The sequence below is a fragment of the Telopea speciosissima genome, chromosome 10 (assembly GCF_018873765.1).
Source record: "Telopea speciosissima isolate NSW1024214 ecotype Mountain lineage chromosome 10, Tspe_v1, whole genome shotgun sequence".
Lineage (NCBI taxonomy): Eukaryota > Viridiplantae > Streptophyta > Magnoliopsida > Proteales > Proteaceae > Telopea > Telopea speciosissima.
In genome coordinates this window covers 54,163,474-54,174,563 of record NC_057925.1, presented here as the reverse complement: position 1 = coordinate 54,174,563, position 11,090 = coordinate 54,163,474, and the positions used below count along the sequence as shown (strand labels likewise).

Genomic DNA, 11,090 nt, shown 5'->3' with positions numbered 1-11,090 from the left:
GGGAGCTCTAGTGCCACAAGATCTGTAGCACACCCCCGCACTACAGAGGAGCCCAATTCACTCTAACATGCATCACACAAGGTGCCAAAGCTGGATTTCACATAAGGTAAGGCAGGATATATGCCTAAAGAGTTTCCTTTACTTTGTTAGTTGTTCCCTTTTAAGATTTTAAATTATCAATTTTGCTCCCTTTAGGCATCCCTCCCCTCCAAAGCAATTGAATTTCCTTTATGGAATCAATTTGCTCATTTTATTGGTTAACCTTTTGGGATTGATGTGTGGTTTGTGTGATTACACTTTCATAAAAAAATTAAAAAAAAATTTGGTCATTTTATTAGGGATTTTTTTTTTTAAATCCGAAACTTATGGTTCTAACATTTTAGGGAGGAGAGAGTGTGCAACGGTGCATGATATTAGCAGCGTAGACATCATTTTTCCATATTTTGAATATGGACCCAGTTTTTTTATTCACGGTCGTGTATGTACACCGTTGTGCCTTTCAACCATTGGATAGGGGTAAAGGTGTCAATCAGTCCGATTCCGGTTATTCGAGAGGGTTTTGATTTAGTTTACATTTTGACAATGTGCAAATCAAAATCTACCGGGATAAGAATTAGTGAAAATCAGATTTTTTTTTGTATTCGGTTTATTGGTTTTTAGTTGATTTTCATTATCAGGTTTACATTTGGTTTACATGCGGTTTATAATGTTGGTTCATGTTCAATTTCACTTTTATACCTTTTAATTCGATTCCATTTACACTTAATTTGATAGCATGAAGAAATAAGTATAGAATAAATAAAGTTTACCATCTCAATATATATCGCTCTTTGCATTCTAACATCACAAAAAGCCACCTTAGAAATGCAGCCCCATAGAAACACATAACCATCCTTTGCTTGAACATAAGGAGGTACACAAAATTGAGTTTATTCATTCTGATTTATCGATTTCTATTTGATCCGGTTTACTGATTCCTACATCGATAACTTTCTACGGTCCGGTCGGTTCGACATAAACAGTCCGGTATTCGGTTCGATGGTAAAGTTTCCGAGTGGGACCCCACTCATTGAGATGCGTAGAAAAGGATCCTCAAAAAAGAAAATAAAGAGATGAAGAAAGAAAGAAAATAAATAGGTTGCTTGAGTTAGTGACAGTAGTGAAGAAGGGTTTCTTTTAGTTCTTACAGTAGAGCTCTCTACAATTTTATATCTTTATCCATTTAAAGTATTGAAGCCTACTTTTGCCTAACAAAGCAAGCTCTATCTTCCTTTCTTTTGTCTTCTTAAATTCTTTCCCTATTTTTACTATTTCTGTTAGGCCTTAGGGAGTTAGGGGGTATCTCTCACCTTCTCTCCTTTGGCACTTTCTACAGGGTTTGCCCAATCTTTTTAGGTCTCTGGGTGGATTTCCCTACAAGTAAACTCTTCTCCTGATGAGTTTGTTCTTCTGCTTTCTTCTGCTTTGAACCCTTTTAACTTTCCCTTCAAAATTCCCATTTCTTTTTTTCTCTTTCCAATTTGAATGAAGAGTGAGAGATTGATTAGCTATTGTTAAAGAGTATTGACAATGGTGATCTTTAACCTTTATCCTGAGCAAATCAAATAACAACTTTTTTCTAATATAAAATTGATCTGTGGGCCCAATACATGTATTGATTACAACCCTAAATGGGCCCACTTTTCTTGGACACAATCTTCTGTTCATGTTTGAAGCAGTTGAGGCAAAGTGTTTGCTGGTTTAAACTTAAAATAGGTGTTATACATGGGTGTGGGAGATTAGTGGTCTGGTTAGGAACATCTTTTGTGCTAGATCTGTGTCTAACAGGGCTTAAGTGGGCCTGGGCCTGGGCCTGGGCCTGGACTGGAAAATTCCATGTCAAATTGTTGATGTATACATTGACGCTGCCAATGCCATTCCCTAATAGTTCAAGCTTTTTGGTGAAACAGTAGCTAACATGGTATCAAAGCAGGGAGGTCAAGTGTTCGACTCTAGGAATGTCCATCGGAAGAGTTTTCCCTACATTTCTTCTCCCTCAGTGCCGCGTGAGCTCCACGTTGAAGGACCATGAGATCTTGACCAGCACGTGCAAGAGAGTATTGATGACGCTGTCCTGCCCTAACAGTTTGAGCTTTTAGGTGATATGGTAGCTAACACACAATATCTTTCTCTTGTATATATCTGGTAACATGGACCATAGGAGTGCCTGGGTTAGTTAGTATACATATTCTACAAAATAGAAACTTATCAGATACTCCTATATTAATTATATAAATTGATGAATAAGTTTTCTAATTACTTTAAAATTAATTCAGTTCAAAAAAGACAGTTGTCCTAAAACATAGTCAAGATTCTTGATTTCTTATTCAAGTGAACTCTTAAGTCTAAAGTACCTTTCTTTTGATTCTTGATACAAATACAAGAGAACTCTTTAAGTCTAAATACCTTTCTTTTTACACAAAGTCACAAACTTCCAGGCTTATAGTTCTAACATGAGTCACAAAAATAGAAAAATAAGAAGAAGAAAATTCTAAACATGAAATGTCAAGAGAATTCATAGTTCAATCTATGTTAGTCAAATATAAAGAAAATAAAAATGTAAGAGTTTATGTGGTCACATCCTAATTGTATAAATCAGATGATGAGTCCTAAAACCCAAAACTCTAAACCCTAAATATTGGTCCTAAACAATATGAAAAGAAAATTCATAGCCCACGTGTAAGAAGAACAAGGACATGCGATTTGTAGATTTCTCTTCAACCATGATCAAGGGATAATTTCTTGACCAGTGCGGTTAGGGTATCGAGCAATCTAGGGGGTATGTTCAACTATTCATAAATAGGAGGATGTTTTAGGATCTCAGGATGGTGGGTTTTCCTTCATCACGCGATCAAGAAAAACTATGTCCTATTGTTTTAGCATACATCTAGTGAGTTTCTTTCCACAAATTTTATACCTGCGTGTAATGGGGGAGTGTTCGAATTTGAGTCAATTAAATCAGTTAAGTCAAATAGTAATCAATATGGATTAATTCTAATTAAATCTGCATACTGAGTCCAACCAAGTTAGCATGAATCGGGGCGAATCTAGCTGATTTTGGGATAATTCGATTTGGAATCAAATAAGAATACCTTTTGCATATCCTAAGGGATCTTTTTAGGTGTATTGCAAAAACAAGTAAAACCCAAAAAAAAAAAATCTTAATTTTTAACTTTATCAATCGCCAATCGAGTTATGATAATGGATCGAGTTTTTCTCAAGTCATGGTGCAAAAGAAGTCCTTTAAAAGATTATCCTCTTTCATCAATGGTCATCATTGTACATGAGTACCATAGAACGCTAAAGGTTATTTCAAACCACCAACAAATAAGGGGAATATTTTATTTTTTTTGGGGTGAAAAAGGAGAATAATAATAACCCTAAATTTGTGAGTATTTCTTTCACCACGAGTGAATGAAAACTTTCTCCTATGATAATAGATTTTCTGAGAGAGAAAACACACTCTAATACTATCTCACTCAATCAACCCCAACTTAGCCGTAAGCCCTAACCACTTCCTTAAATTAAATGGTTAAACCTTGTTTAAAGGGCAAACTACCTTAAAATGAAAACAAGATAGTACCTAGAAATGTTTATTTATGTGAAAAACATGATTCACTATCAAATGAATTGGGCTGATCAGTAGTTGTCAAACTTTTTAGGTCCTTTTATCCCTTTAAAAAAAAAAAAAAAAAACAAATTAAGTCCTTCATTTAAAACCCTAGATAAGAAGAGGAAGGAAGAAGATGGATAAATCCTTCTAGAAAGGACTCGCCATCACGACCTTAGTGGAGAGTGTCACGATCCTTCTGCAAATAGTCCCTTACGCGTTAGTAGATCTTATAGGGTCTGCCCTTTCAATTAAATTTTTTTATTTTTTTGGAGGATTTTAGCGTAGACTTGACAAAATATTGTCAAAGTCCATCCACTCACACGGAACAATTCTAATTAAATTTTATTAATTAATTTTGAAAAAATGTTTATATCGATTAATTATCACCACCAATTCGTGGGTACCTCCAATTCCTCTAATAGGGGGAGTGGACCCCATCTTTGGGTAGTGTTTTCGGGTAGGAGGTAAGGTGGTCATTCCCGCCCCCCATGTGAGGAGTTGGAGGAATTGGAGGGGATAACGATTCGTTTATATCTAGTACTATTAATGTTTTGGAAAGAAGATCGCTATCTGGTAATGTGGCATCTGCACCAACGCACGTGCCAATGAGGGGATATCCAACAAAAGGGGTGGGGTGGTCATTTTACTTTTGTCTGGAGACTCAAGGGAATGTGGCCGGTCAGTGCTTTTCCTTCTATTTTTTTTGTATGCAATTGACTGATTGTCTCATTCTAGTGATATGATAAAAGGCGTATCCCCATTGATAGGCCACATGTCAAAATCAATAGTCCATATTCAATATAGTTTTTATCTATTTCAAATAAAAACTGTACAAAAGAAGAACAAAAATACTAGATTTTCTTCACCCACGATGAAAAGAAAGTCTCTTAATTAATTCTTTATAAAAAATAAAAAAAAAGGATGAAAAAAGAAAGTCTCTTAATTCACGAGATCTTCTACCAAAAAAAATAAAATTGGACCATTAACAACAAGGGGCAAGAGTTATTGATGACATTCAAATATTTAAAGAGTCTAATCAAAAACTGAGAAACTTTCACCAAAAATAATTTATATGATCATAGAAACAAGTGAAACCTAGAGAAAACTAGCTTACTATTTTAAAAGAATTTTGTAATAGTGATTATACAACCTATTTAATTTAAAATTCTTATCATATTTAGCCTTTATTTTTGTTTTCAAAAATAAAAATTATAAGCAAGTTGATTACAAAGTGAAAATAAAATTTTAAATATTTAAAAATTAATAAAAATGATATTAAATTAGTATTACAAACTTTTTGGTTTAATTTTGATATGATTTCACTTTCATTCTATTTATATCCCTACAATCAAATAGATATTGATGTAAAAAAGTAGATTTGAAATCTTTTCAAGTAATTGTATTTCAAGTTTCATGGCCCACTTGGTACCGAGAAAGAAAAAGGAAATTCATGGTCTATTGAACTATGAAACTTTGTTCAAAATTCGTTTTCAATATCGTATTTCATAATAATATCTCAAAAAATATTTGCCCTAGTTAGTTTCCAAATTACCATAAATAAAGGATGGCATGACAGTTAAGAAACATCATATAGATAAATTCAGTGTAAAGGAGATGAGGATATTAAGATAGATGAGTAACAAAACTAAGAAAGATAAAATAAGGAATGATCATATTAAAGTTGATTTGGGAATAACTTCAATACATGATCAACTACGAGAAAGTCGTTTGAGGTGACATAGACATGTTCAATAGAAGCCTTTGAAAGCTTTAGTAAAGAGGAGTGATTCGATTTAGATTGGAAGAGCTAAAAGAGCCAAGGGCATACCTAAAATAACTTTAGGAGAGAAGGGAGGAAAGACATGTATATCTTAGGCCTTGTATAAAGTATGACCTTAAATAGAGTTGATTGGACGACAAGGATCCATATAGTCGACCTATTTTAATTGGGATAATGCTGAGTTGTTGTCGTTGTAAATGATAGCATGGTTAGTATGAAAAAAAAAAAAAAAAAAAATACTTTTTATTTTGTTGCCAAATAAAGCTATGTATGGTAACATGCCATTTCTGTTTTTCTCATCTTGTTTTAGAATAGAAACAGGGCAAAACATGCATGGTAGCACCGGTTCTCTTTTTTTTTGTTTTTGTGCTTTTGAAATGAACCAGACTCGGCACAATTTTGATGGCCATTTTTGACACAACAAATACTTGTATGTAAAAAAAAAACATAAACAAAAACTGAGGAATAAAACCACAACTTTGTTGTGAAAAGAAATATAGAGATCGTGTACAACTGATGATCTATGCTACAACAACTGACGACGACCTCTGTTGCAACTCCACTTTTCATCCGGTTATCGAACTAAACTCACAATCTTAATTTCTTCTTTTGTTTTTCTGTAATGGTAGAAATAATTTTTTTCCAAGTTTATCATACAGTTTTTTATTTTTTTTGTTGAATGTTGATACATAATTACTCCAAAAATCCAGAAACAACTCAGAATCAGCTTTTATAAAACAGAATCGTTGCTACACAAAAGCTAAAGCAATCAAAATAAAAAAATTGAAATGAATACCACGCCCCACAGATATTATTAGTCTACTAAACACTTGACATGTGCTAGTCTAGAAATGTTTCTTTATTTTCTTAATTCCTTTGTCATACTGACAGCAAATCAAAAAAACGGCGAGTCAACTAACTCCAACATGGGACCACGTGGCACACCCTATAGATAAGACTACATATATTAGAATTAAAAAAAAAAAAAAAAAAAAAACAAAACAATTTGAAGAAACAAAACCTGAACGGATAAAGATCTAATAAGGTGGAGGGTTTCAACTTTCAATTTATATGGTATGGAAGATTATTGTATTATACAAAATTTTCAAAACTTTTGTCTTCTTGCAGCTTTAACTAAACGTAGGTGGTATTTATCTGAAGCAATCTAACCATAGCTTCTCCATTCCCATTCCCATTCCCATCCCTGCCGGAGCAAGTTAAGAAGAAAGAGAAATAAATAATAATAAAGTAGGTAAGAGGTTGCTTTCAGAAAGCATTATTATTGAAAAACTTTAGCCAAACTGCTTTTATTATTTTTCCCTTATAGAGTAAGGGACCCACAACCGCCCATCTAATACTCAATAATGTCATAGAGTCCTATATACCCTTATATACATACTTTTGACCCCCACCATCCACAGCACCTCAAATATCTCCAACACCTAAATTCAAATTTAAAAAATCTCTCTCTCTCTCTCTCTCTCTCTCTCTCTATATATATATATATATATATATATAAATACAACATAGACACAATGATTGTTTCATAAATTAAGAAATAAAAACAATCAAAAAATTAAAATGAGGTGAGAAATCCAAACTGAAGGCGTACGTTAGACCATCAAATACTATTGTGAGCGAGGGTGACTTCGGGGCCCCGAATGCGCACAAGGGTCTCGGGTGTCCAAGTCTAGACGTTAACCATTGGCAGTTGGACCCAGTTTCCAAAACAACGAGTGGGTGGTCATTTCTCTCTCTCTCAAAAATCCAGCCCTTCAAGAACTGGGGAAGAGCCATCATTGTTTTCAAGGAATCTCATTTTCAGTTCCTATGCAAAAAAGAGGGAAGAGGGGTAATCTCGTCATTTAAAAAAAAAAACCCAGTATTCAAAGTTTTCAAACCCCCAAATCGACCTTATTCCATCTTGCGGTTCGCACCGACCTTTCGGTTGCTATTGCGTAAGAATGAATTCGTAAGAAAGAAAGAAGGTTTTAGGCTTTTCTTCAATCTTCACCCACGATGCCACGCAGATCAACAGAAAATAATGAAGTTCGTGACCAACGGGGAGCGGATCGAACGGTGGTTTCAAAAGTGGTTAACAAAGTAGTCGTTCCAAGGGAGAGAGAAAGAGAGAAAGAGAGTTTTTAATGTCTTATTATTGTTCATCATCTGTCGTCAGTGTCGTCACCAATTCACGCAAATTTTGTGTTCTGACTACAACACACGGCGTCCAAGACGGCACGAGCTACCATCGTCAGAACCTGGAACTCAACGAAAAAAATTAATTTAAAAGTTTTTCAAGAGATGGTAAAAAATATTAGAAAAAGAGAGATCGAGAGATGAACCTTTCTAGTTTCTATTCATCTTCACACTCTTTTGTTTGGGCTTCGAGGAACCGTCACTGCAGATTTGCAGACCAGTTTGAAAATAAAAATGAATCCAAACAAGAATAACCAAAAAAATAATGGATAATGGATCACAATAACCAAGAACATAAACAAAAATTAATGGATACAGGATCACACGTACCTAAAAGATTCTCACATTTTTTTGGGAGATTTCTCAATTTGAGGGAGAACCAGAAACAGGTCTCCAAGAACAAAAATTTTACAGGCCGAGAGACAGAGGGCTAGAGGCGGAGGGAGTTACTATAAAATTTTGTTATTTTTACTACTATTATTATTGTATGACTTATATCGGATGATTACAGTCATTGCTTCTTACAAACCCTTGGAAGGAAAAAACAAAAAAGGGTGACTGGATCAACAAAGGTTAAACGATTGTACGAAATTATGATAAAGAACAAAATTTTTTATGGCTTTTCTTTGAGGACGGAAGCTAAACCGGTGACAATTTTGCCTCCTCCGCGAGAACTCTTCGGTTTGATCGCCGGTGGTTGCCATTCCGACACCACAACTTTAATCTTCTCCTCTTCTTCAAAAATTCCCTTCTCCGAACACGGTGCTTCACCGGAATCAGTTGCCGACGGCGAGATCTTTTCCCCAAAAATCAGCTCGAATTCGCCAGAAAAGTTCTTTGTGATTAAACTCGACTTTTTCTCGCTTTCTGTTTCAACTTCTGTTTCTGTTGATGTGGCTGCTGAAGCTGCTGCTGTTCTAATGTGAGGAGAAAGCCATTTCGCTCTCATATACTCGGCTTTCCTCCACGGTGGGAAGTGCATTCCCTTCTTCTTCAGGCTCTGCTTTGCGGCATCTGATATGATGGAGATAATCTGTTGGAGACGATCAGGTTTGCCGACGAAGATTGACGGGAGAGTTTGTAGAACCGCTCTGTAAGTTTTTGTTGATCGAACGATCTCGAATTCTGACCGGAAATCAACATCAATTAACAGTCGTTCCCCTTGAACGATCACGTCAATGTATTCGTATTCCCCTGTGAAAGTTTTAGTTTGAAATCTTAGAAAGTGCGATAAGCAGAACGGTAGATACATATCCATAAAATCTCCTACAAAGGCGCCTTTTTTATTGCACATAGGAAAGGAAACTAAGATTAAATCAATAACATTTGAATTAAAAAAAAAATAAGAACACAAGCAAGTACCTGCAGGATACAAAGGAGATTTCTCCCAACGAGATTTGCAGATTGCAGCATCGTACCCAAGAGTAATGAGTCCGTCGGTGACTATTTTTCTACAATCTTCCTTACGCTTGCAGTTCTTATTCTTCTCAACAAATTTTGCAGTATCAGCTAAAAGATTTCTCTCGGCAATGCTAGTACAAGGGATCAAGCTCTATACAACGAAAAAATTTATTCAATTTTACGAGAAAATAAAAACTTAACTTCTTTCCCGCTCTAACCGAAGAGATTCATAACTAAAAACAAAATTATTATCATTTTTTCTTGGTGGTGGTACTGATAGCAAGAATATTATGATGATTCAGGTAAATACTCACTCACCTTGAGAATTTCGCAAGCATCACCAGAAGAGGCCGCCGCCACCGACTCGCCGAAGACATTAAAAAAATCTTCATCGTCCGAGCTCTCGGTACAGTTTCCGTTGAAGCAATTGCAGCGATTCCGTCCGCATTTTACAGCTGACGCTGGCTGTTTGTCATTGCTCTCCTCAATGAAATTCTGAACCATATTTGCCAAGCATACAGAACTCGGCTCCCAATCGTTACTGACATCTTTGTTTTCACCGACGCCGGGCTTGTCGGCCGATGAAATCCTCAAAACGCTCGGAAACTGTCGCTCGAATAGCCTCTTAAGTCTCGATTTCATGACAGGCTTTACTGGATCGTTTCGAACTAATACTTCGGAGGAATTAAAATCAATCGGCTGGATCTTCATTGGAAAAGGCATGGTTAACGAGATCAGAAGTGATTAACAACTACTTCTGCCTGTCCAACTCTGCTCTCAAAATTCTCAGTGACTCGGAATCAAGGTCGGTTTTGCTGTGAGACTGAGGCCTACACCTACCACTCCATTAGAAGAACTCGAACCGAGGAGTGATAGTTTCAGTAGAAGACCAATCTGACGATCTCAGTGGATGATCACAAACCCATACCAGGAATTTGGTGAATCATCAAAAATGACTCTTCCTGTGCAACTAGGTCCTATACTCCTAAGAATCTTCCGTCTATGTTCTTCGCATCTTCAATTCCGAAAATTACTAAAAGTAGAAAGCACTGAAATGGTCACAACAATCTCAAAAGGCTTGCTGAATTGAAATGAGATTCCTAGACATCTACCATCTCTTTTCAGCTAAGAAAGATCTGAACCAAAGTAGTCATAAAAGACGAAGGCATTATTGATACATCAACAAGACAGAGACCTAATTCTCGTTTATATTCGAGATCAACACCAATCTTCTCTCTTCATAAAGAACATTTCATCGGACCAAAACAGGTCATATAGCATAGCAAAATCGGATCCAAACACACAGACAAAAGAACAAAAAAAACGAAGCTCCTAAACCGATTAATCTACAAAAATTAGAAAGTCCAAATAAAATGGATACCTTCCTCTCAGATTATTATACTTGTTGCTTCGAATTAGAGAAAAAGAAAGTGGCTTTTGCTTAGGGTTTCCACAAACGGTTGGAGCAAGGTTCACGGAAGACATGAAGGTGAGGAAGGGAGATACGGACATTCCGGCGACACAAGAAATAACAGTCCACCGGAATCTTCATCTTCAAGCTGAAAATCGGAGATTTCCGGCGAGATTATCAGCTAAGAAGTTGAGGAGCGTAAGAGAAACGAGGAGTTCTTCTTCGGTTGGGTGGGTGTTTTCTCTGAGAGCAAGGGAATAAAGACGAACCAAGGACTGCCCGACTTGCCCTTTTTAAAAAGGGAAGTTGAGGTTTGCGAAGCGAAGCGCAGCGAATCCTTCTAGGATGAGACTGCCACGTGGTTATCTCACGTGGCAATGCTTCTTTGTCACGTGGCTCAGCCCAAACCGGGGTTGGTTCAGGTTACAGCGGTCACACGATGACACGATAGGTCGGTTCTGACGCAAAAGGGTTTCATCCACACGCTCCATGACTGATGTCTAGTTACCAGAAATGCCCTTATATCTTGTAAGGATAGAGGTTGAATATCCCCCGTTTTCCGGTAGTATTCAATATTTACAGTGGTATTTTACGTAATATCTACCGAAAACATGGATGATGAGTTAAGGTTTGTTACACCCAAACTC

General features: G+C 36.3%; 1 protein-coding gene across 1 annotated transcript; it reads right to left on the bottom strand.

The window, feature by feature from the left end:
* Positions 1 to 8,222: 8,222 nt before the first annotated feature.
* LOC122642735 lies at positions 8,223 to 10,713 on the bottom strand. Its single transcript, XM_043836311.1, has 3 exons — positions 9,351 to 10,713; positions 8,994 to 9,183; positions 8,223 to 8,825 (listed from the first exon to the last, which is right to left on the bottom strand). Exons 1-3 carry the CDS (start codon positions 9,753 to 9,755, stop codon positions 8,245 to 8,247), a joined length of 1,176 nt encoding a protein of 391 aa, XP_043692246.1. The 5' UTR covers positions 9,756 to 10,713; the 3' UTR covers positions 8,223 to 8,244.
* Between the last annotated feature and the right edge of the window lie 377 nt (positions 10,714 to 11,090).

Coding starts and splice junctions, on each gene's coding strand:
- LOC122642735 (XM_043836311.1), bottom strand. CDS start 9,755: ATGCCTTTTCCAATGAAGATCCAGCCGATTGATTTTAATTCCTCCGAA. Junction 9,184..9,350: donor ATGCTTGCGAAATTCTCAAG/GTGAGTGAGTAT, acceptor TTCGTTGTATAG/AGCTTGATCCCTTGTACTAG. Junction 8,826..8,993: donor ATCTCCTTTGTATCCTGCAG/GTACTTGCTTGT, acceptor AAACTTTCACAG/GGGAATACGAATACATTGAC.